This window comes from Silurus meridionalis, chromosome 13 (genome assembly GCF_014805685.1).
Source record: "Silurus meridionalis isolate SWU-2019-XX chromosome 13, ASM1480568v1, whole genome shotgun sequence".
NCBI lineage: Eukaryota > Metazoa > Chordata > Actinopteri > Siluriformes > Siluridae > Silurus > Silurus meridionalis.
In genome coordinates this window covers 248,685-275,426 of record NC_060896.1, presented here as the reverse complement: position 1 = coordinate 275,426, position 26,742 = coordinate 248,685, and the positions used below count along the sequence as shown (strand labels likewise).

The window sequence follows — 26,742 nt, the reverse complement described above, 5'->3', positions numbered from 1 at the left end:
AAAGGTGTGGTGTTATGTAAAGGTGTAATGTTCTTTAAAGGTGTAGTGTTAGGTAAAGGTGTAATGTCAGGTAAAGTTGTAATGTTAGGAAAGATGTAGTGTTATGTGAAGGTGTAATGTTGGGTAAAGGTGTGGTGTTATGTAAAAATGTGATGTTAGGTAAAGGTGTAATGTTAGTTAAAGGTGTGGTGTTATGTGAAGGTGTAATGTTCTTTAAAGGTGTAGTGTTAGGTAAAGGTGTAGTGTTATGTAAAGGTGTAGTGTTATGTAAAAGTGTGGTGTTATGTAAAGGTGTAATGTCAGGTAAAGGTGTAGTGTTAGGTAAAGGTGTAATGTTATTTAAAGGTGAAGTGTCATGTGAAGGTGTTATGTTAGTTAAAGGTGTGGTGTTATGTAAAGGTGTAATGTTAGGTAAAGGGTGTGACATACAGTAGGGGGGTGTGGCCTATGGTAGAAACATGTTCTTAAGTGAGAGCGTATTCAAACATCCCTTTCTCAAGCCCCTCCAGTCCGTCTCCCCAGTGTGAGGACGGCATGCTGCTGTAGGGATCCAGAAGAATTCGAAAACAGCGGACAATCAGCAGAGCTAGAAAAATCAGCAGCATCAAGACAAAGGCAAACACAGTCTTCTGTTCCAGTGTCAGAGTGTTCACCATCATCTCACTGCCGCTCACAAACGAGTGGTTGTAGTGTGCGCTACACATCACCACCTCGCTCACAGTTCATCCTGAGAATGTCGAGGAGATCAAATCCATGTAGAGAACCTGCAGAAAAGCAGACAACCACAAACATTATTTTCAAAATCACTCCTTTAAGCAGAAAGTATAACTGATTCAGTTTCAGTCTCAGCCCTGATATTAAGTTGGTCTTATCCTCATCCCTAAGCTTATGCTAGTCACAGCTCCAGACTTCATTCAATCCATTCGCAGTTTTGTTTCCTGAACCCAAGTTAGTCTTAGTCTCTAATCAGTAGAAGTCCTCACTCTTGTTTCTACCGCACATCTCTAATCTTGTCGGTCTCAGTTTTTTCTCAGTTATACATAAACATGGGATTCGCTTCCATTGCTATGCTGATGATACACAGCTGTATATTTCAGCAAAGCCAGATGAGAGAGATCAGCTTAACAATGTTGAGAAGTGTTTAAAGGATATTAGACCACATGCAGCTAAAAGTAAACTTTCTGATTCTGTAGCATCTCTAGATGGTGTTTTTGTTTCAGCATGTACAGCAGTCAAAGACCTTGGTGTGATTATTGACCCAAGTCTTTCCTTTGAGGCTCACGTGAATAATGTCACCAGGATCTACTTCTTTCACCTTAGAAATATTGCTAAAATTAGAAATATGATGTCGTTACAGGATGCAGAAAAACTAGTAGATGCTTTTGTTACTTCTAGATTAGACTACTGTAACGCTTTACTGTCTGGGTGTTGGAGTAAGTGCAGAAATAAGTTTCAGTTAGTTCAGAATGCAGCAGCAAGAGTCCTCACTAGATCTAGAAAATATGAGCACATCAGCCCTGTTTTAATCATCTACACTGCTCCCAATTACATCTTACACTGATTATAAAATACAACTACTGAGCAGTGGTGGGCCTTCAGGATCATCAAAGCCTTCTCCTACACTATCAGAAGCACTGACCTACATTTACATCCTAAATTCTTATATTTTTCCATGAAATTGTATTAATTTATTTCCATCAGTTTCTTCTCTTCATGTCGTAGTGTTTCTCTCGGCTGCACTGCTCCAATACGTGTTTGTGGATGTTAGATTTTTTGTCCAATCAGATTTCAGCCTCTATGTGCTGCCATGTCAATCTAATCTGCCCAGAGCCTTCAAAGTCTGTACTGCTGGCCTTTTTACCATAGTTTCTATTAGCAACAGGTCTGTTTCTTTAACCAGTCAGATTTCAGATTCTCCTCACAGGGCAGCTCACTGGCCCAGAAAAGCGTCAGCATTTTTCCATCCTCTGATTGGTTGGTCAGAGGGAAACTGTTACAGTCAAGTTCGACTGGTAAAACACGTGTGTATTAATTCATCTGAGTTAGACTTTTTTATGCCTACGGAGAAAGAAAAATTTATTCGGTCTCAGACATACTTAAAAATTCATTTTCAAGAAAAGCTACACATGGTGAGAAGGTCATCCGACCCCGAAGCTAGCTAGCGTGTCTCAGCCCAGGAAAGGGTTTGTTTTCCACTTCCTGACCAGTGAATACGAGCGGTACCACTGGATTACAGCCTCTGAGGGGTGTTGCAAATTATGAGTCTGCAACTCTGGTGAGTAGGTTGGATTTTGGATGAAGGTGCACAGTTGTGGTTGTAGTATAGAGGTTTGGAGGCTTAACTGGGTTTGTTGCTTTAGTAAAATAGTTTTTACCTCCATATGTGAAATGTCTCTCTGTAATACCACAAATTGTTATATTGCGTTTTGGTATTGTATTGATGGTTTCTATAATTGCGATGTGATATGGTGGTATTAAGAGGTGGATTAAGTTGGGTACATACTCACTGAATGCCCAGGTACCAAATGCACGGCCTGCCACTGGTAGACAAGGCTGTTCACTGTCAGGAATGCTGTACATTTTTTAAATTAAACCTCTTATAATCAATCTGAGAAGTCATCATTCTGGTTTTAATATTCCACACACCAATGCTTCACTCTACCTGTCAGCGTATGCAGATGCTGTGGCTGTAGCTGTAACGCTGGAATCCCAGACTGATGTAAATATCATAATTGATGTTTTAAAGGACTTTGAGTTTTTATTGACAGCAAAGGTTAACTAGGGAAGTGAATCAGTTTTAGTCAGGGAGAGGGGAGGTGGGAAGCCGACACTCCCAGGAGGCCAGGTGTGGAATGGAGTTGGTTTTAAATATTTGAGTGTCTACCTGGGGAGTAATGAGTTTTTAAGTAAAATATGGAAGTCACTGCAGACCACAACAAAGGTGGACTGAGCAGGTGGAAGCAGCTGGTTCCAAAGATGTCCTACAGGGGGCAAATGCTGGTGATCAACAACCTGGCAGTGTCGTTTCTTCGGCATAAGCTGGCATGTATGGATTTGCCGCCATACTTGCTAGCAAACATCCAGGCAACGCTCGTCGACTTTTTCTGGGATGGTCTGCACAGGATTCCTCCATCTGCCCAAGGAGGAAGGGGGGCAAGGGCTGGTTCATCTATAGGATACGTATAGGATTCCAGTCCCTGTGCATCGCTTACCAGCTCCTACACCACTGGAGGTCTACACTAACAGCAGAGGAGCATGTTGAGCTGAAGGACTATAAAATCGGCAAGAGCGGTCTTGCAGAGGTGCAACCCTCTGCCCTGCTGGACATCGCTCCTGACCTTGACGGGTGTGAGAGCCCCCTCCTGAAGTGCAGGGGTAAAGGGGAGATGAACTTCAGGACAGTGATGGGGAAGCTGCTCTACAGGGCCTGTGTTAAGGTTTTAAATAAGAATAAACTGAGTGGGAGGGTGGACCCCCAGTGGAGAAATGTTCTTAGTTTTAATGATGATAATAAACTAGAGTGGAGACACTGTACAAAACACCATTAACCAAAAAATCTGCCGATCTCCAGTGGAGGATTTTACACTTCAATATCTCTGTGAACTCTAATGTTCTACAGGACGGTCCGTTCTATTCACAGAGAAAAACTGTTTTTCACACTTTTACTCACTGTTTAAGGTTACAGTCACTGTTTGTTTTTTTAAAATGTATTTTAAGTTCCTTTAATGTGACTTTTACTCTTCAGTGTTTTATTCTTGGTATTAAGTATGTCAGGAGAAACAGGTTTATGTGCCAACTGATTAATTTTATTTTTGTGCAGGAGAAAATGGCCAAATACCTGAGCAGAAAAAACTAAATAACACAAAATGCTGATTATGACAATCAGAATGTTCCCCAGACTGACGAAATCAAGGATCTTTTTTTTTTTGTATAAGAGTCTGGGGGATGTGAAGGTGTTTGAGGCTGTGTGGTGTTGTGGAGAATAACCCTGTGTTATGTAAAAGAGGAAAAACTACACTATGCACCAGAACTGGGCTAAATGATCTCACACACCCCTCCCCCAGAATTTAACTGTCATTGATTTTATTTATATCTGTTTATTTCTTTCTTTATTTTATCCATTATTCTATATATAATTAACAGGTCAATGTTATAACCTCTGGCATTCAAAATGACTTGTGTAAACTACTGCAGAAGTGATGAGGGAGAAAGCTAGAAAGGTACTATGTGTGACATCTGGAAATAAAAAGAAGACAAAGAAACATGGTGGTGGAATGAGGAAGTGCAGGAGAGCAGAAGGTGAAAGAGGTTGGCAGAGAAACCGAGCTGGGAAGGATGTGCTGCAAGTTAGAGCAATAAAGGATGGAGATGGAGGTGTGTTAACTAGTGAGAAGAGTGTGTTGGAGGGAATATTTTGAGCAGCTGATGAAGGAGGAAAATGAGAGAGAGAGAAGGTTGGATGATGTGGAGATGTGAAGCAGAAAGTGGATAGGATTAGTAAGGAGGAAGTGAGAGCAGCTATTAAGAGAATAAAGAGTGGAAAATCTGTTCGACCAGATGACATACCGGTAGATGCATGGAGAGTTTTTAAGCAAAGATACAGTGGCGTTTTCAACCAGGTTGTACAACAAGATACTGGAAGGTGAGAAAATGCCTGAGGAATAGAGAAGGGGTGTGCTGGTACTGATCTTTAAGAATAAGGGAGATGTGCAGGCCTGCAGTAACTACAGGGGAATTAAGTTGATCAGTCACACCATGAAGTTATGGGAAAGAGTAGTGGAAGCCAGGCTGAGAGAAGAGGTGACCATCTGTGAGCAACAGTATGGTTTCATGCCGAGGAAGAGCACCACAGACGCATTATTTGTTTTGAGAATGTTGATGGAGAAGTATAGAGAAGGTCAGAAGGAGTTGATTGTGTGTTTGTTGATTTAGAGAAAGTGTACGACAGGGTGGAGAGAGGAGTTGTGGTATTGTATGAGGAAGTCTGGTGTGTCAGAGAAGTATGTGAGGGTGGTGCAGGACATGTATGAGGACAGTGTGACAGCAGTAAAGTGTGCAGTAGGAACGACAGACTGGTTCAAGGTGGAGGTGGAACTGTATCAAGGATTGGCCCTGAGCCCTTTCCTGTTTGCAGTGGTGTTGGACAGGTTGACGGACGAGGTCAGACGGGAGTCTCCCTGGACTATATGGATGATATTATGATTTGTGGTGAGAGTAGGGAGCAGGTTGAGAAGAGCCTGGAGAGGTGGAGGTCCACGCTGGAGAGAAGGGGAATGAAAGTCAGTTGGAGTAAGACAGAGTACATGTGTGTGAATGAGAGGGAGGGCAGTGGAGGGGTGCAGTTGCAGGGAGAAGTGGTGGAGAAGTTCAGGTACCTGGGGTCAACAGTGTAAAGTATTGGAGAGTGTTAGAGAAGTGAAGAAAAGTGTGCAGGCAGGGTGGAGTGGGTGGAGAAGAGTGATAGCAGGAGTGATTTGTGATAGAAGAGTGTCTGTGAGAGTGAAAGGGAATGTTTATAGGACTGTGGTGAGACCTAGGTTGTTGTATGGTTTAGAGACAGTGGCATTGAGTAAAAGACAGGAGGTGGAGCTGGAGGTAGCAGAGCTGAAGATGTTGAGATGTTCGTTGGGAGTGACGACGATGGACAGGATTAGAAATGAGTTTTTGGAGATTTTGGAGACAAGGTGAGGGAGGTGAGATTGAGATGGTTTGGACATGTACAGAGGAGGGACATGTGGTACATCAGTAGGAGAATGCTGAGGATGGAGCCACCAGGAAGAAGGTAAAGTGGAAGGTCAAGGAGGAGGTTTATGGATGTGGTGAGGGAAGACATGCAGGTATTTTGAAATAAGCAGATGTGGAGGACAGAGGGGTATGGAGACAGATGATCCCTGGAGACCCCTAATGGGAGAAGCCGAAAGAAGAAGATGTGTTTCTTCTCCAAACTGTTAAATGTGGAATGGGAAGCGCATTCCAATCTTCTGGCTACGTGTCCCAATACTTTTTTGTGTTTTGTGTTTATCCTTCAGCTAAACTTCCACAAATAACACTGGATCATCAGTTGGAGGTCTGTCCTTACTGTTTTAGCTTCTGTCCTTAATCGCATGTCAAGGCCAGCCCCAGTCTCGGTCTCTGTCTCTCTTACTTATACAGCTACATTACCTGTCCCAGCCTTTGATCCATTCCCAGTGCACATATAAGCATCCAATCCAGTTCCAATCTTTGTTTTTACCTCTTTTAAGTCCTAGACCTTGTCTCAACCCCTAATTAGAAGTTTCTACAGTATCTTAATCCAAGTCCAAGCCCTGTCCTCTTCTTAGCCATGATTTATTACAATTCCTCTCTATGTCCTGGTCAATTCTTAGTCCCTGTCCCTGTCTCAGCCCTTTTTTCAGTCCTTGTCCCTGTCTTAATCTTGTTTTACCCTCTTTTCCTTTATTAGCTTTTTTTCTGTCCTTGTCTCATACTTTTCCCAGTCCCTGTCTCATCCTTTCTCCAGTCCCTGCCCCAGTCTTTTTCCAGTCTCTTTCCCTGTCTTAGTTTTTGTCCAGTCTCTGTCCCTGTCTCAGTCTTGTTGCAGTCCCTGTCTCAGTCTTTTTCCAGTCTCTGTCCCTGTTTTAGTCTTGTTGAAGTCCCTGTCTCAGTCTTTTTCCAGGCTCTGTCCTGGTCATAGTCTTTTTGCAGTCTCTGTCTCAGTCTTTTTCCAGTCTCTGTCCCTGTCTCAGCCTTTTTGCTGTCCCTGTTGCTGTCTTAGCCTTTTTCCTGTCCCTGTCCCAGCCTCTCTCTAGTACTATTGTAATGTATTACTAGGTGGATGTCCTGCATCATTAATAAACAAGCTTCAGTTAGTTTAGAATGCAGCAGCAAGAGTTCTTACTAGGTCAAGAAAATATGATCATATAACTCCAATCTTCTTATCCCTACATTGGCTTCCTGTTAAGTTTGAATAGATTACAAACTACTGCTACTTACTTATAAAGCATTAAATGGTTTGGCTCCATGTATCTCTCCAGTCTTCTAACACGCTACAATCCGTCACGCTCCTGAGATCTCAAAACTCTGGGCTTCTAGTAGTTCCAAGAAGAGCAAAGTCCACTAAAGGTGGTAGAGCATTTTCACATTTAGCTCCTAAACTCTGGAATAGTCTTCCTGACAGTGTTCGGGGTTCAGACACACTCACCCAGTTTAAGTGCAGATTAAAAACATATCTTTTTAGCAAAGCCTACACATAACACACATCACATCATAACCTTGTGCTCCAGAACATCTGATCACATCACATTATCAACTTGTGCTGTTAATATCATGAACAGCAGCTACGCTAATTCCTCCCCACTGCTTCTCTTTCTCTCCCCATCCCGAGGCTTCCTGAGGTTGCTCCAGCTCCAGTCACGTCCCACCTTATAAAGATTATGGACCTTTAAAGAAGTAGATGCCGAACTCGCAAACATCCTGAACCATCTAGAGACGTACCAGTGCCAATTGGATCCCGTTACATGTGTGGAGTTTGGACATTGGACCTCCTGGAGTGTTTAAAGGCTCTGGCATGGAGAAGCTGATGCTGGATCTGTGATGATCACAAATATTGAGCTCAGTAGCTCCTACTTTTATACCAAAGACTGTAGAAAGATCATTACCTATAATCTTATACTCCGGGACTCAAGTTCGTTCTCACTCTTCAGTGTTCTGTATTGTAGAAAGATTTATGATCAAACTCTTGATGTCACCCAAATGAGGATGAGGTTCCCCTTTTGAGTCTGGTTCCTCTCAAGGTTTCTTCCTCATAACATCTAAGGGAGTTTTTCCTTGCCACAGTAGCCATGGCTGCTCATCAGGGATAAACACACACCATTCACCTTAACTGTTGATTTGTGTAAAGCTGCTTTGAGACAGTGTCTGTTGTGAAAAGCACAAAAGAAATAAACCTGACTTGACTTGACTCTGTTCAGTGAATGCATTCATTAGGAATATACTTTCTGAGATTAACTTATTGCTGGATAATAATCACAAATATGGATGTGATGTTTTTCCTCCCATCAGGCAGCAGCAGGACCTTATCATTACATTCAGTGTATGATGACAGTAATGTAATCACCTGTACAGGCTGACTCTGACCCTGACCCTGGCTCTGACTCTATCAGATATATGTGTTTTCTTATTTTGGATTAATCTCTCTCTCTCTCTCTCTCTCCCTCTCTGTCTCTCTTTCTCCATCTCTCTTTCTCTTTCTCAGCTCTGATCACCAGGCCAGATCTGATGCTAATCGTGCGTATTCAGTAAATTCAGTGTAGCAAAAAAACAACATGACAATCCCAGACATGGAATCTGTCACTGACCATCAGCTGATTGTCTCCATACTATTCCAAATCTCTTCACCCAAACAGCTAATGGGAGACAAAAAGAGAGAGAAAACACAGCGGCACTGCTGTACCTGTTGCATGGCGACTGATTCCACGCTGTCATCGAGCATCTGGAAGAAAACCAGGCAGAGGAGAAAACCAGACAGTCAAATGAGGAGATAATCGATATTTTCATTACACCATCACAGCTCTGAGAGACACAGAGAGAGAGAGAGAGAGAGAGAGAGAGAGAGACAGAGATAGACAAAGAGAGAGCGAAGGTGGGGTAGAGAGAGAGAGAGAGAGAGAGAGAGAGAGAGAGAGAGAGAGAGAGAGAGAGAGAGAGAGACAGAGATAGACAAAGAGAGAGCGAAGGTGGGGTAGAGAGAGAGAGAGATGTGTGTTATGTGTATGTGTGTTGTTATTTCACTCACATGTTATTTCAGTCTTCAAGATATTGAACCTGTTGCTGTTGCAACCACCTCTCCTCTTTCTTTCTCTCTCTCTCTCTCTCTCTCTCTCTCTCTCTCTCTCACACACACACACATACACACACACACACACACACACACACACACACACACACGCACACAAACACACACAGACACCCACACACATCTCTTTAGCTCCTCTGAAATGTGACAAGAATATCAGTAACCTCCCAGAACAATTTTGAGTTCTGCTACCTTGAAATAAACCCGTCCTTAAAGAGTGATAAGCTACTGAATGAAATGAAGAAACATGGCAGTTCTTCTTAAGAGAAACACACACACACACACACACACACACACACACACAGATAAACACTAAAGGGAGGATTTTAGTAAGAGATCTGTAAGAGTTGTGTGAGAGATCTGTAAGAGATCACTGTCCAGAGCTCTGATCTCCTCAAAGATTGCAAGACTCCGTGAGCTGGTGAACATCGCAGGGACAGACCTGACACAAGGAGCAGACCTAGCAGCAGGTATGGGACTCAGGTCCCTCTGCATCGCTAACCAGCTCCTACATCGCTGGAGGTCCACACTAACAGCAGAGGAGTGTGTTCAGCTGAGGAGGAAGAACCATTTCCCCAGCTGGACATTGCTCCTGACCTCGACATGTGAGCGCCCCCTCCTGGAGTGCAGGGGTAAAGGGGAGGTGAACTTTGGGACACTGACAGTGGTTTTAAATAAGAATAAACTGAGTGGGAGGGTGGACCCCCAGTGGAGAAATGTTCTTGGTTTTAATGATGATATTAAACCAGAGTGGAGACACTGTACAAATCACCATTAACCAAAAAATCTCCAGTGGAGGATTTTACACTTCATCATCTCTGTGAACTCTTTTATTTTAAACTCTGATGTTCTACAGGACGGTCCGTTCTATTCACAGAGAGAAACTGTTTTTCACACTTTTACTCACTGCTTCAGGTTACAGTCACTGTTTGTGCTTTTAAAACATATTTTAAGTTCCTTTAATGTGACTTTTACTCTTCAGTGTTTTATTCTTGGTATAAAGTATGTCAGGGGAAACAGGTTTATGTGCCACTGAGGAATTTTATTTTTGGGCAGGAGAAAATACCTGAGCAGAAAAAACGAAATAACACTAAATGCTGATTATGACAATCATGATGAAAGTGACTCACCTGGCTTAAAAAAAAGAGAGAAAAGAGAGAAAAGTTCCTTAGGTGATAAAATGTTAAATATGAATGTTCTCTCTCACTCTCTCTCTCTCTCTCTCTCTCTCTCTATCTATCTATCTATCTATCTATCTATCTATCTCTATCATCTATCATCTATCTGTAATAAATGGACATTCAGTGGCACCCAGATGAGGATGAGGTTCCCTCTTGAGTCTGGTTCCTCTCAAGGTTTCTTCCTTCTGCATCTCAGGGAGTTTTTCCTTCACCACAGTCGCCACCGACTTGTTCATCAGGGACAAACTTACACTTATAAAGAACATCTTCATTTTTATCACCACATTATCTGTGTAAAGCTTCTCTGAGACGATGTTCATTATTAAATACAAATAAACATGAATTGAATTAATTTGTGTGAGAGATTCAAGAGAGTGAATACCAGGACGGCAGCAAGTCCAGATGGCATCATAGGTCGGGTTCTGAAAGCCTGCTCTGACCAGCTAGCACCAGTGTTTACTGAGATATTCAACCTCTCACTGGAACAATCTGTTGTCCCCTCATTTTTTAAACAGTCCACCTGTCCCGAAGAAACCCCAGCCCACCTGCCTTAACGACTACCGCCCTGTAGCCTTGACCTCAGTAGTGATGAAGTGCTTCGAGAGACTGTTCAGAGACTTCATCACTGCCTCACTACCAGACACACTGGACCAACTACAGTTTGCATACCGTCAGTACGTTCTACTGAGGACGCCGTTGCTTATCTCCTCCACACCATGATGAGCCACCTGGACCAAAGAAATGGGAATTATACAAAGATGCTGTTTGTGGACTACAGTTCAGCATTTAACACCATAATTCCCTTCACACTCACCTCTAAGTTGGAGGTCCTGGGACTCAGCCTGCCGCTGTGTCAATGGATCTCCAACTTCCAGACAGACAGAACACAAGCCGTACGGGCGGGAAAACATACCTCATTCTCCCTCACCCTCAGCACTGGAGCTCCCCAGGGTTGTGTTCTGAGCCCCCTGCTGTACTCACTGTACACATACAACTGTGTGGCCACTTCCAACTCCACCACCATCATCAAGTTTGCTGACGACACTGTTGTGGTGGGTCTGATCTCCAAAAACGATGAAACGGCCTACCTACAGGAGATTAAAAACCTAAACCAAAGAGATAGTGCCAGGAGAACAACCTTCTCTTGAACGTCAGCAAGACTAAGGAGTTGATTGTGGACTTCAGCACGAAGCAGGAGCGGTCATACCAACCGCTAAACATCAGCGGGACTCTAGTGGAGAGAGTGGACAGTTTCCGGTACCTAGGTGTTCACATCACCTAGGTCATACCAACACCCTGGTGAAGAAGCCCGGCAGCGTACCATCTGAGACGCTTAAGGGACTTTAAACTATCCTCTCAGGTGCTAAAGACTTTCTACACCTGCACCATTGAGAGCGTTCTGACGGGTAGCATCACTTCCTGGTTCGGGAACAGCACCATGCAGGACAGGCGAGCCCTCCAGAGGGTGGTGCGGTCAGCTGAATGTACCATCCACACCGAGCTCCCTGACCTGCAGGACATCTACAGCACGCGGTGTTAGGAAGATTATGAAAGACCTCAGCAATCCCAACAATGGACTCTTTTCTTTGTTCAGGGAAACGCCTGCCCCTGAAAGCGAACACAGAGAGAATGAGGAAGAGCTTCTTTCCGCAGGCTATTCAAAGTTTGAAACCAGGAAACACCCAGGATCTAAAAACTAGATCTAAACGCTGGTCACTCTCTCCATCATCACACTTCTGCAAAAATTTTATTTTTAATTCTTTTCGCACTACAACACTTTAAACCCTGGACAGTTACTTTAACTGTAGACTTGCACGTCACAGTGCACTTTATACCACACCATACCTCACACGTTCACTTCTACCACGCCATACCGCACACGTTCACTTATACCACACCATACCGCACACGTTCACTTATACCACACCACACCGCACACGTTCACTTATACCACGCCATACGGCACATGTTCAATTATACCACACCATACAGCACACGTTCAATTATACCACACCATACGGCACACGTTCAATTATACCACGCCATACGGCACATGTTCAATTATACCACACCATACAGCACACGTTCAATTATACCACACCATACGGCACACGTTCAATTATACCACACCATACCGCACACGTTCAATTATACCACACCATACCGCACACATTAACTTATACCACGCCATACCGCACACGTTCACTTGTACCATGCCATACCGCACACGTTCACTTACACCACGCCATACGGCACACGTTCAATTATACCACACCTTACCGCACACGTTTAATTATACCACACCATACCGCACACATTCACTTATACCACGCCATACCGCACACGTTCACTTATACCACGCCATGCCGCACACGTTCACTTACACCACGCCATATGGCACACGTTCAATTGTACCACACCATACCGCATGTTCAATTGTTCCACACCATACCGCACGTTCAATTATACCACACCATACCGCACGTTCAATTGTTCCACGCCATACCGCACACGTTCAATTATACCACACCATACCGCACACGTTCAATTATACCACACCATACCGCACATGTTCAATTGTTCCACACCATGCCGCACACGTTCAATTATACCACACCATACCGCACATGTTCAATTGTTCCACACCATACCGCACACATTCACTTATACCACGCCATACCGCACACGTTCACTTATACCATGCCATGCCGCACACGTTCACTTACACCACGCCATACGGCACACGTTCAATTATACCACACCTACCGCACACGCTCAATTATACCACACCATACCGCACACATTCACTTATACCACGCCATACCGCACGCTCACTTATACCACGCCATGCCGCACACGCTCACTTACACCACGCCATATGGCACACGCTCAATTGTACCACACCATACCGCACGCTCAATTATACCACACCATACCGCATACGCTCAATTATACCACACCATACCGCACACGCTCAATTGTTCCACGCCATACCGCACACGCTCAATTATACCACACCATACCGCACACGTTCACTTATACCACACCATACCGCACATGTTCAATTGTTCCACACCATGCCGCACACGTTCAATTATACCACACCATACCGCACATGTTCAATTGTTCCACACCATACCGCACACATTCACTTATACCACGCCATACCGCACGCTCACTTATACCATGCCATGCCGCACACGTTCACTTACACCACGCCATACGGCACACGTTCAATTATACCACACCATACCGCACACGTTCAATTATACCACACCATACCGCACACGTTCAATTATACCACACCATACCGCACACGTTCAATTGTTCCACGCCATACCGCACACGTTCAATTATACCACACCATACCGCACACGTTCACTTATACCACACCATACCGCACATGTTCAATTGTTCCACACCATGCCGCACACGTTCAATTATACCACACCATACCGCATGTTCAATTGTTCCACACCATACCGCACCGTTCAATTATACCACACCATACCGCACACGTTCACTTTATACCATACCATACCGCACACGTTCACTTATACCACACCTTACCGCACACGTTCACCTTAAGGACAATCACATCAACCACCTTATGTGATTACTGTTTACTGTACATAAGCATACCCTGTATATACAATTTTCCTATGTATATATATATATATATATATATATATACAGGGAGTGCAGAATTATTAGGCAAATGAGTATTTTGACCACATCATCCTCGTTATGCATGTTGTCTTACTCCAAGCTGTATAGGCTGGAAAGCCTACTACCAATTAAGCATATTAGGTGATGTGCATCTCTGTAATGAGAAGGGGTGTGGTCTAATGACATCAACACCCTATATCAGGTGTGCATAATTATTAGGCAACTTCCTTTCCTTTGGCAAAATGGGTCAAAAGAAGGACTTGACAGGCTCAGAAAAGTCAAAAATAGTGAGATATATTGCAGAGGGATGCAGCAGTCTTAAAATAGCCAAGCTTCTGAAGCGTGATCATCGAACAATCAAGCGTTTCATTCAAAATAGTCGACAGGGTCGCAAGAAGCGTGGAAAACCAAGGCGCAAAATAACTGCCCGTGAACTGAGAAAAGTCAAGCGTGCAGCTGCCAAGATGCCACTTGCCACCAGTTTGGCCATATTTCAGAGCTGCAACATCACTGAGTGCCCAAAAGCACAAGGTGTGCAATACTCAGAGACATGGCCAAGGTAAGAAAGGCAGAAAGTCGACCACCACTGAACAAGACACACAAGCTGAAACGTCAAGACTGGGCCAAGAAATATCTCAAGACTGATTTTTCTAAGGTTTTATGGACTGATGAAATGAGAGTGAGTCTTGATGGGCCAGATGGATGGGCCCGTGGCTGGATTGGTAAAGGGCAGAGAGCTCCAGTCCGACTCAGACGCCAGCAAGGTGGAGGTGGAGTACTGGTTTGGGCTGGTATCATCAAAGATGAGCTTGTGGGGCCTTTTCGGGTTGAGGATGGAGTCAAGCTGAACTCCCAGTCCTACTGCCAGTTTCTGGAAGACACCTTCTTCAAGCAGTGGTACAGGAAGAAGTCTGCATCCTTCAAGAAAAACATGATTTTCATGCAGGACAATGCTCCATCACACACGCCCAAGTACTCCACAGCGTGGCTGGCAAGAAAGGGTATAAAAGAAGAAAATCTAATGATATGGCCTCCTTGTTCACCTGATCTGAACCCCATTGAGAACCTGTGGTCCATCATCAAATGTGCGATTTACAAGGAGGAAAACAGTACACCTCTCTGAACAGTGTCTGGGAGGTTGTGGTTGCTGCTGCACGCAATGTTGATGGTGAACAGATCAAAACACTGACAGAATCCATGGATGGCAGGCTTTTGAGTGTCCTTGCAAAGAAAGGTGGCTATATTGGTCACTGATTTGTTTTGTTTGGTTTTGAATGTCAGAAATGTATATTTGTGAATGTTGAGATGTTATATTGGTTTCACTGGTAAAAATAAATAATTGAAATGGGTATGAATTTGTTTTTGTTGTTGCCTAATAATTATGCACAGTAATAGTCACCTGCACACACAGATATCCCCTAAAATAGCTAAAACTAAAACTACTTCCAAAAATATTCAGCTTTGATATTAATGAGTTTTTGTGTTCATTGAGAACATGGTTGTTGTTCAAATTAATCCTCAAATAAAATTAATCCTCAAAAATACAACTTGCCTAATAATTCTGCACTCCTGTATATATATATATATATATATATATATATATATATATATATATATATATATATATATATATATATATTTTTTTTTATCTTTATATATTTTTATATTTTGCATAGTTGATTGTTTTTATTTATTTGCCTTCTTTTTTCTTTGTTTTATTTTTTCCCCCAATCCTATTCCCTCATGCCGGACAGTCGTAAAAAGCATTTCACTGCATGTCGTACTCTGTATGTATGTGTATGTGACCAATAAAATTAGATTTGATTGAGATTATTGAGTTATTGGGAATTTCTTTAGTAAAGCATTAAAATTATTCAACAACACACACACACACACACACACACACACATTTATTACTTTTATACTGAAATAACTCTTACCCATGGGGGTTTCTCTTACATTTATTTATTCAGCAGATGATTGTGTATCACTCGGCTTGAGTGTGTAATGTTATTGGCTAGAAATGTAAGTAAAATCTGCAGCAGGTTTGTGTGTGTGAGTGTGTGTGTGTGTGTGTGTGTGTGTGTGTGTGTGTGTATACTGGATAGAAGTTATGTTAAGTTATTATTATAAACAGTGTTGGGCAGTAACGCGTTACTTTTGACAGTAACTAATACTGTAACGCGTTACTTTTAAAAATAAAGTAACTTCGTTACCGTTAGCGTATGGTGCATTACCCATTACTGTATTAAATTAATGAATTTGGGCTGAAGTGTAGCCTACAGTCTGACCTGCTTACAGCAGAGATTGGTAGGATTGGTGGATTACCGGATTACCCTCTGTAAACAGGAAGAAGACGCACTGTGGGCGTGTCTCTGTTTATTCAGGTCTGTGCGGCAGTAATGGCGAGTCGAGGCGAGAGCAAGATGAGTTTCTCAAAGTGGAAATATGATCATTATTTCACTTTAGTTGAGCATAAAGACAAAAACTTTTTAGTCAAATGTAAGTTGTGTGTTTCTGGTTCGAAGCTCGTATCTACTGTGATAAACAGCAACTCCAATCTGTTGAAGCTCCTCCAGGACCTCCATGCCTGAGGAGCTAGAAGCTATGCGCTAACCCGTTGTTCTGTTCTACATTGTTGATAGTTTTCATACTTCAGCTGTGAAAGGAACATGTTTAAGAGCTCAACACAACAGCAGAAGCCACTTTAGTGTTTGATTGTAAATATATTATTCAGCTTGTTTTGTTCTTTATTTCAGAAATGCTTGTGATATGTTCAGTGTCTGCTGCTCTGACTTTAATAAAATAGTGTTTATAAATGACTTTGTGTTTAAGTCAGTTTTGTGTTTGTGGATCATAACACATAAAAGGGCATTAATGAGAACATTAAAGAAGGTTCTTTAAAAAAGGAACTAAAAAGTTACTTTTTACAGTAACACATTACTTTTTGGTGTAAATAATCAACAAAGTAACTGAGTTACTTTTTGAATCAAGTAACGAGTAACTGTAACTAGTTACTATTTTTTAGTAACGAGCACAACACTGATTATAAATGATGTTTTTTGCTCATCTGATTGGCCCACACAACTCCATATAAGGTAGTGTTGGGGGTGTTGGGGGTGATGTTCTGTAATCTGATCCTGTACACACAGACTGTAACTCCATTAAACACTCATTATAGAGGAAATCATCCTCAAGACATGATGATTGACAGTCATGTCTCCATGGCAACACGTGACGTTTGGGATTTAATGCTGTGGCGTTCGCGCGCAGAAAAACAGTCTCGCGATACCTGAGCGCGAGATCTCGTGGCGGGAAAACGCGTCGCAGCGGTGCTGTACTGCGCAGACTCAGTGTGAGTGAACAGGATGAACTGTGCAGCAGGAGTCATGGCTGAGAACAACACCGAGCTCGGAGACGAGGTCAAACAGGAGGAATTCGGTCGCGTCTCCCCTCCAAGAGGATGCCGAGACGCCGCAAGACGACACGAACGGCGTCAAAACGTAACGCTCACCTTCACCTCGCTCCCGAACTCGGGATAATGTTAGCATTATGCTAACAAAAAATATAGGGGGGGGTGGCTGAGGCGATCCGCGCAGCTCGCGCCCGAAATAAACAGAAACCGGGCGGCGCATGCAGACTGAGGCGGACTCAGGCTTCGAGTGGAGCAGAAATAATAGTTATCATTAAAAAGAAAGCGAAATATAATGGTTTTATTGTTAGCATAATTAGCATTGCTTATAGGCTAGGTTACAATGGATGCTAGCTAACAGTTACGCATTGTTTTTTTTTTCCCTCCGCCGGTATTCAGTAAACTCCGCCCCCTACGTCCTGCTTGGTTGTTAAGGTACCATATGCTTATGAATAACGTTCCTCATTGGTCAAATCATCGGTCATTAGGTTTAACGCGGCTTAAACTGACCAATAACAGTGCAGGGGGCGGGCCCTGCAATAATACGGATGTGGATTAAAATGTTGAGGGATTATAATCGAATGTGTTCCAGCAAATCCACGGAACACGGAGCTGTTTTAATTTCGCTACCCATTTAGTTATTTCTCACCGTATGTACAACATTACACATTAATGGTTTTTGTTGTATATGTGTAGGTAAAACGTGGTATTTCCTGGATGGAGTCACTGGGTACTCAGGGGGCTGTTGTGCGCATGCGCATAGCTCTAAGGCGTCGTTGGTGTGTTTATAGCTGATGTGCAGTGCCTTCATTACTGTTTATCCTCAGTGTGGGAAGCGATACAGAGGAGAACCAGAGGGACAAGCCAGAGGGGAAGGAGAAGACCGGGGGCCGGAAGTCCAGTCGTTTTCACCCATATAAGGAGAGACACGGTGGTTCGGGAGACAAGAAGGCGTCTCAGCGCAACCGTGTGTTCATCAGCAACATTCCGTACGATATGAAGTGGCAGGCAATTAAAGATCTAATGAGAGAGAAAGGTAACACACACCACAATTAGAGTCGCACACACTTCTCTCACACACACACACACACACACACTCATGCACGTGTGGACAGGCTTCTCTGTTCCTTTGTGAAGGAGTGTAACACTGTATTGGTATGAAATCTTGAACGGATGTGTGTGTTAAACAGTTCAGAGATGAACGTGATGAATCTGATCTTTATTTGGTTCTATGAGATGGTTCCTTTATAACAGTGGTTGTGTGTGTATCTGCTGGAGTGTGTGTGTTTTGTGTGGAGTACTGTACATTACGCTGGGAGGAGGTCTGGACTCAGATGGTTGCTCTGATGTGATTATAATGTGGGTTTCTCTAGCCGTAGTGTGAAGAGTCCCAGCGCTGTGGTGCTGTTGTGTTTTTAAATGCATTGTGTGTGTGTGTGTATGTGTGTTTGTGTTTCTTGGTATTTCCCCTCTTGTATGTCTCATGTAGTTGGTGAGGTTACATACGTGGAGCTGTTTAAGGATGCTGAAGGAAAGTCCAGGGTAAGTGCAGTAGAGGCTGTGATCTCGGCTTCTTCTCTCATGTGTAGCACCGTGACTGGAACACACAGCTCTTTATGCGTTGGATAAATGTCTGATCTATTACTGATAAAGACTTGGACATGGTTTTGTTTTGACCCTAGCTCTTCATTATCATATTTCCATGGCTGTACTCTTTTAATTGGTGGCTTTCTGTTTGGCCTGAGAGACAAACCTGCTGATTGGATGTGGTGTTTTATTGAGAATTAAGCGCCTGAATGTGTACATAAAGAGGAAATTACAGAGATTTATTGATCTATTTCTATTATTCTTCAGAAAACGTGCACTGCTTTGTGATAATGTGCTTCAGTGTTCAGCTGTGGTGTCCATCTCTGTGTTTAATATAATTCCCGAGATCATGAACATTTTATTCTTCGTTGATATGCACATTGTGTGTGTTGTACTAACGCTGTCTGTGTGTGCTCCTCTCCAACACCGGGTGCGTGTGTGTGTACGCTGCTGACAGGGCTGTGGGTAAGTACCATACTTTCTAATTGTAAATAAATACACTTTGTATGAAAAGCTGAGCTGATATGCAGTGTGAAGTCGCCACGGAAACTCTGTCTGGGTGTAATTATTGTTGTTTGTGTTTGTAGGGTGGTTGAGTTCAAAGATGAGGAGTTTGTAAAGAAAGCAATGGAGATGATGAACAAACACGATCTTAATGGCCGACCCCTGAACATTAAAGAGGTGTGTAACAGGTGGAGTGTGAACATTACACCACCCTGACCTGCTGTGCTGAAGTGACGTATCCTGTAGAGTCATGACGCGTGTGTGTGTGTGTGTGTGTGTGTGTGTGTGTGTGTGTGTGTGTGTGTGTGTGTGTGTGTTTCAGGATCCTGATGGAGAGCATGCTCGGCGTGTGTTACAGCGAGGGGGAGGGGGAAGTGGATACCCTGGGGGCAGGGGGCATGATGGTGGTCCAGGACAGGTTAACCTACCCCCCTCGATCTCCAACAATCCAAACATTCCCCATGACATCATCAGCGCTCTTCAGCATGGCCGACTCGGTTCTACCGTGTTTGTCGCTAACGTGAGCACGTTTCTGCTGCTTTCTCTCTCTAGTTAGTTATGTATCAGGGTGTGGGCTCAGAACGTGCAGTGATGTTCCTGTTCACACACCAGCTCTCTTCAGGTATTACCTGAATTATTGTTCAGGTTTTCTGTGTGTGTGTGTGTGTGTAGCTGGACTTTAAGGTAGGCTGGAAGAAATTGAAGGAGGTCTTCAGCATGGCTGGAGTGGTGAAGAGAGCTGATGTGAAGGAAGATAAAGATGGGAAAAGCAGAGGAATGGGAACGGTTACCTTTGAACAGTCACTGGAGGCCGTGCAGGCCATCTGTATCCTATACACACGCACCATCAAACTGAAGGTGTTTTAACATTTACCTAAAGTTTCACCAGTAGAGGTGGACTGATTAATCTATCTTGTCTGTTCTTCGGCACCGATAGTTGATCGCTGGATCTTTCAGCGAAAATAGTACTGATATATTTTCCAGCTTCCGATCCGCTTTCACTGAAAACGGCCTCTAGAGGCAAATTGAGTTTCCTCTAATAAATAAAATAAAATAATTTTAATTGAGTTTGCTTTGGTTTACCATTAAAGGAAAATCTCAATCTTGAAGGTTTGAGTATTATTATAGGTGTAGATAGATGTGACCTCACTTCCTGTTCTCCTTAATTGTGATGCAGCCATGTTTAATGGTCAGATGCTGTTTGACAGACAGATGCACGTTAAAATGGTAAGAGAATTATCTGTTCTATCTGTGTGTGTGTGTGTGTGTGTGTGTGTGTGTGTGTGTGTCCCCTAATGTATATGATCCACTTTCAGAGCTGTTTCTTTACTCGGTTTTTACTGCAGTGGTGTGTGTGTGTTTGCTCTCTTACAGGATGATAAGTCTTTGCCCCCTGATGATTTCTGCTCCATTGATAAAGCCCCTCAGTTGCCAAGTAAGTGTGTGTTGGAGATGATCAGTGTGTGGTCTGTTCTGACGTGCGCACACACGCACTGTAGTGTTCATTATCAGACTGACCCACACCAGTTACATGACCATAACGTACCTGTAATCACATGACTGCGCTCTCTACACCCCATTGCCTTTGTAATTGATGTTTTACCCTTGGGGGTGTGTGTTACAGGAGGTCTGGGTGGTATCGGCATGGGTCTGGGTCCTGGTGGACAGCCAATCAACACCAACCGTCTGAGTGGAGGAGGAATGGGCTCCATGGGTCCTGGAGGTCAGTATGTGTGCACACACTCCACTCAGTTCTGCTGTCAGAGCAAATTGTTAACGCATACCTGCACTTGTCTAGAAACATAAAGCTTGTTCTTTTATCTTCATTCCTCTCCACTTTCATTCCCTCCTCTCCTCCTCAGGGATGGATGGAGGTGGCTTTGGAGGAATGAACAGAATGGGAGGTAAAACACAACTCCTTTTGTCATTTATTATTCATTTTATTCTATCTTTCTTCACCTCTGTCTGTCTCTATCTTCACGTGTGTGTGTGTGTGTGTGTGTGTGTGTGTGTGTGTGTGTGTGTGTGTGTGTGTGTGTGTGTGTGTGTGTGTGTGTGTGTGTGTGTGTGTGTGGCAGGAATGGGTGGAGGATTTGGAGGAATGGATGGTGTTGGGGTTGGTGGATTTGGAGGTAGAGACATGACTGCCATGGGCAGGATGGGAGGTAAGACACTCTTATTCTCACATGGCACACACATTTCCCGTCTCAGAGCTCTGATTTTTGTGTGTATGTGTTAGATATGTACAGGTCCGGTATGGGGATGATGGATCGGGATTTTGGACGCAGTGATCTAGGCATGAACAGATCCTTTGGAGATTCGTTTGGGGGACTGGGTAAGTGCACACACACACACACACACACACACACACACACACACTCGTGCACATATTTATGTCTAATGTGATGTTTTTCTCTCCGTTGTTGGAGGAATGGGAGGTTACGGAGGAGGAATTGGAAACTCGGGCATGGGCCCAATGGGGACAGGATTAGGTACACACACACACACACACACACACACACACACACAAGATGATGTAATTATTTGATTTACACTGCTGATCTACAACTTGAGATTAAAGTGACTCTTCTGGCTTAAAAAAAAGAGATAAAGTTCCTTAGGTGATACAATGTTAAATATGAATGTTTCTCTCTCTCTCTCTCTCTCTCCTGTAGGAGGTATGGGTAGCATGGGAATGGACCGGATGAGTGGATTTGACAGAATGGGCGGGAATATGGAAATGAGTCGCAGCTTTGGCCAGTTCGGAGGCAGCTCGGGTCACATGGGCGGAGACAGAGGGGTGGGGTCAAAGGGAGGATGTCAGATATTTGTAAGAAATGTGAGTACCTGTGATTTCACTAACTGCATTTACATCTCTGTGTGTGTGTGTGTGTGTGTGTGTGTGTGTGTGTGTGTGTGTGTGTGTGTGTGTGTGTGTGTGTGTGTGTGTGTGTGTGTGTGTGTGTGTGTGTGTAATTATGATTATGATCTTTTTTCACACAGCTTTCATATGACCTCACATGGCAGAAGCTTAAGGAGAAGTTCAGCCATTGTGGTGAGTGGGTGTTTCTTAAAATCTAGAACTCTTGAAATGTGCATGTGTCTTCTTTTGGCTGCTCCTATTAGGGGTCACCACAGTAGATCATCTGTCTCCATACTACTGTCCTCTACATCTGCCTCTTTTAAACCAACTACCTGCATGTCTTCTCTCACCACATCTTCCTGGTGGCTCCATCCTCAGCATTCTCCTACTGATTTTGCACATGTCCAAACCTGCAGTGAAATGCTTGTACAACTGTCCAACATTTAAGCATAAAAAAGGAATAGAATTTAAAGATCAAAAAATAAAGTTGATAAAGTATAAGCTAGAAAAAAGTGTATATACATGGATGCATTTAGCAGATATTGAAAGTACAAATTAAAGTGATTTAGTGATTGTCCTTAGTGTCAGGACCAAGATCACACCAAGTGTGATGTGAACACCCAAGTACCGAGACTGTCCACTCTCTCCACTGGAGAGCCGTTGATGTGTAGTGGTTGGTATGACCGCTCCTGCTTTGTGCTGCTTTGTGCTGCTTTATCCACTATCAACTCCTTGGTCTTGCTGGCGTTCAGGAGAAGGTTCTTCTCCTGGCACCATCTCTCTGGGTTTTTAATCTTCTGTAGGTAGGCCGTTTCATTGTTATTGGAGATCAGGCCCACCACAACAGTGTCGTCAGCAAACTTGATAATGGTGGTGGAGATGGAAGTGGCCACGCAGTCATGTGTGTACAGTGTGTACAGCAGGGGCTCAGTTTGTCCACCTGTACGGCTTGTGTTCTGTCTGTCAGGAAGTTGGAGATCTATTAACACAGCGGCAGGCTGAGTCCCATGAAAGCTGAACTGTAGTCTGCAAACAGCATTTTTGCATAATTTCCTTTTTCTGCAGCGTTGTACTCGTCCATGTACCCGATGTCGAGCCCCGTGTTGTAGGCAGCGGAGCGGATAGTTTTCTGTACCGTGTCATCTGCAAGTTTCCTGATGACTCCCACAACCGCTTCCTGTAAACATGTTAACATAATCAGAGCTGTGTCTGGGACATCCAACGCTTCCTGAAGAGAGGCCACCGATTGGTCAGTCCAGCACGTGACCTACCTCAGAACCGGAGCTTCCTGTTTTAGCCTTTGTTTGTATACAGGCATGAGGAAGTTGGCAGCATGGTCCGATTTCCCGAACGGTGGACGTGATTGTGCCTTGTAGCTGTTCTTGATTTGTGAAGCAGTGGTTAAATAAACTTTATTTCTATTGCGCTTTTTACAACAGACATTGTCTCAAAGCAGCTTTACAGAAATCAAGAGTTAAGCTGAATAGTGTGTGTTTATCCCTGATGAGCAGCCATGGAGACTGTGGCAAGGAAAAACTCCCTTAGATGAATGAGGAAGAAACCTTGAGAGGAACCAGACTAGGAGCTACTGAGCAACTCATAAAATAGGTTGAGATGCTGGAGCTTCTGTGTACTGGTTTTTGGGCCGATGAGCAAAATTTCTGTCCAGTGTCCTTTTGCCCCATTGTCCTCATACATGTCCTGCACCACCCTTACATACTTCTGACACACCAGACTTCCTCATAAAGTGTGTGTGTTTTCCAGGTCAGGTGATGTATGCAGAGATAAAGATGGAGAACGGGAAGTCTAAGGGCTGTGGGACGGTGCGCTTTGACTCCCCAGAAAGTGCTGAGCAGGCCTGCAGGATGATGAACGGAACCAAAATTAATGGTCGAGAGGTGGACGTGCGCCTCGACCGTAACGCCTGAACACACGTGCACACACCCCTCGCCACATCCCACGGTCCACATTCATTCCCTTTGAGCTTTTGTTTTGTTTTAGAAACGTTTTTTTTTTTTTTTTTGCATGAGTATGCATACACACACACACACACACACACACACACTACAAATGATCATCAGACCTGACTCGTAGATATTGTTTATACAAATGTTTATTTCTTTTGTAAACTTATTTTTAATTTGTGCATCACCTGTTTATCTGAACAAGAAATAAAATAAACTTTTTAATTTTTAAGTTCTGCCCTGTCTGATTAAACTCCTTCAGTAACTGACCAGGAGGTGTGGAGCCTCCAGGTCAGCATGGCTCAGCTTCTCCGTCTGAGCTGAAGGTTGTGTGCAGTGACGTCTCTGTTGCAGCGTGAGTAAATGCAGTTCCTCTCAGGGTTTCTCTTGTAATACAGACGTTGTGTTTGGATCTTCACAGCTACACTGTTAAGTGTTGCCTACACACACGCACAGGTTTACCCTGAGTACTGTTTCAGCTGAGGTTGTGTAATGAGGTTTTGATGGAACATTAATGAATTCTCAGTGTTTTCTCTGAGTCTAAAATCTCAAACTCAAAATTTTGGGCCTTAAAACCTTTTAAATTCACTGTTCTGGTTCTGAATCTTCTGTAATTTTCAACAGGTCTTAATTTTCTCATGTACATGTAACACTCCTCTAATGCTCATTGAAATGCTCCTGCAGCACTTAAGAATGTTTTGCTTGTTTTTTTCCCCCTGGTGTTGTAGTTCTTTCAACCCAGTCATTAGTGCTGCAAGTCAGGTGACTCTCAGTGTTGGTCTCAAGTCTGGATAAATGTGGAGGTTTGTGTTATAAAGGAGATCCAGCGTAAAACATGCGTCAAATCAAATATGTGTATCAGAAATCAGAATTTCATACCGGATCGGTCGAGGCCCGGGTTACCAACGACCACCACAGGTATCGTTAACAACAGGGTACCGGTGTAAATTGTGCTACTGTTGGTTGAAGGAGAGGAGGAAGACGTCTACAGAGACGGCAGGGAAAGGAGAAGTGGAGAAGAGTGGAGTTTCGGGTTGGTACTTTAAATGTTGGTACTATGACTGGTAAAGGGAGAGAGGGAGCTGATATGATGGAGAGGAGAAAGGTAGAGATGTTGTGTGTTCAGGAGACCAAGTGGAAAGGGAGTAAGAGCAGGAACATTGGAGGTGTTTAAACTGTTCTATCATGGTGTGGATGGAAAGAGAAATGGTGTAGGGGGGATTCTGAAAGAAGAGTACAGTAAGAGTGTAGTGGAGGTGAAGAGAGTTTCTGATAGGGTGATGAACGTGAAGCTGGAAGTTGAAGGGATGATAAATGACAGGGGGGTATGGAGATGGATGATGCTGTGAAGACGCCTAATGGAAGCAGCCGAAATAAGTTTGTTATTCTGAGAGTTACCAGTTTAATGGTAAAATTCTGGAGTGAGTTAGATGAAGTGGTAGAAGGTGAACCTAGGAATGAAAGATTGGTGATTGGTGCAGACTTTAATGGGTATGTAGGTGAAGGGAACAGAGGTGATGAGGAGGTGATGGTAGGTGTATGGTCTTAAGGAGAGGAATGTGGGAGGGCAGATGGTGGTAGATTTTGTTAAAAGAATGGAAATGGCAGTGTTGGAAAGTGAAGAAAAGAGTGCAGGCAGGGTGGAGTGGGTGGAGAAGAGTGATAGCAGGAGTGATTTGTGATAGAAGAGTATCTGTGAGAGTGAAAGGGGAAGTTTATAGGACTGTGGTGAGACCTGAGATGATGTATGGATTAGAGGCAGTGGCATTGAGTAAAAGACAGGAGGTGGAGCTGGAGGTAGCAGAGCTGAAGATGTTGAGATGTTCGTTGGGAGTGAAGATGATGGACAGGATTAGAAATGAGTTTATTAGAGGGACAGCGCATGTAGGACGTTTTGGAGACAAGTTGAGGGAGGTGAGATTGAGATGGTTTGGACATGGGGTATATCAGTAGGAGAATGCTGAGTATGGACGGTCGCGATGGTGCTGCAGGAGCTCTGCACGGCTCCTCGCCTAATTTTGTGACAAGTTTCTGGCAGCACTATAATAGGGAGCAGAGAGAAACACAGCTGGTGGCATGTGAACCACAAGATTATGATTAGAGAACATGAAATTCTGCATGAAACCGGGGAAATCTGCCATAGAGATGTCTACATTTATATTTATGACATTTGGCAGATGCCCTTATCCAGAGCGACTTACAACTGAGCAGGATAAGGGCATCTGCCAAATGTCAATGAGCTTAACCCCCTCGAAAATGTTGAAACCGAGCAACAACTCGTGTATGATGATCGTTGGAGAACAATTCAAGCAATCTCACTTCTGCACTCACCTAACCACTCTGTGTGTTGAGGTTGTGTGTGTGTGTGTGTGTGTGTGTGTGTGTGTGTGTGTGTGTGTGTGTGTGCAGGTTCAGCAGCTAATCTGAGGTCAGTGATTTTAAATAAATGATTTGGTAGATGCAATCATTAATGTTGATGTTGATCTGAGATCAGAAGTCCTCCATGCTGTAGTTTTTGAGGTGCAGTGTTCCAGGGTCTTATCTGAGGTCAGTTAGACGCCACAGGAGCGGATCGGATTGTTACCGATGATCCCGAGCTCGTACAGGATGGACAGCGTGGCGAAGACGATGTAGATGATTAAACAGGCAGCACCGAGTTTCCTGTCCAACTTCCAGCCATTTATATAAGTGGCGATGAAGAGGATGAGGATGGAGACAAGGAGCGAGCA

At 43.6% G+C, this 26,742-nt stretch overlaps 2 protein-coding genes across 3 annotated transcripts in view; one reads left to right on the top strand and one right to left on the bottom strand.

Moving 5' to 3' along the window:
- Positions 1–3,044: 3,044 nt before the first annotated feature.
- Positions 3,045–24,249, top strand: myef2 (myelin expression factor 2). The gene is made up of 20 exons (XM_046864749.1): positions 3,045–3,429; positions 6,030–6,067; positions 9,234–9,476; positions 17,056–17,186; positions 17,923–18,131; positions 18,585–18,637; positions 19,140–19,147; positions 19,270–19,363; positions 19,509–19,706; positions 19,859–20,012; positions 20,364–20,413; positions 20,561–20,621; positions 20,811–20,909; positions 21,049–21,090; positions 21,265–21,351; positions 21,426–21,521; positions 21,616–21,678; positions 21,862–22,025; positions 22,190–22,241; positions 23,814–24,249. Exons 1-20 carry the CDS (start codon positions 3,045–3,047, stop codon positions 23,975–23,977), a joined length of 2,391 nt encoding a protein of 796 aa, XP_046720705.1. The 3' UTR covers positions 23,978–24,249.
- Positions 24,250–26,379: 2,130 nt separating this feature from the next.
- slc24a5 (solute carrier family 24 member 5) overlaps positions 26,380–26,742 on the bottom strand; it is an 8,983-nt gene continuing 8,620 nt past the window's right edge. For both annotated transcript variants that reach the window (XM_046864568.1, XM_046864567.1), the window contains one exon: positions 26,380–26,742. This exon is cut by the window's right edge and continues 146 nt beyond it. In XM_046864568.1, coding sequence (XP_046720524.1) covers positions 26,566–26,742 — 177 coding nt within the window. In that variant the 3' untranslated portion in view covers positions 26,380–26,565.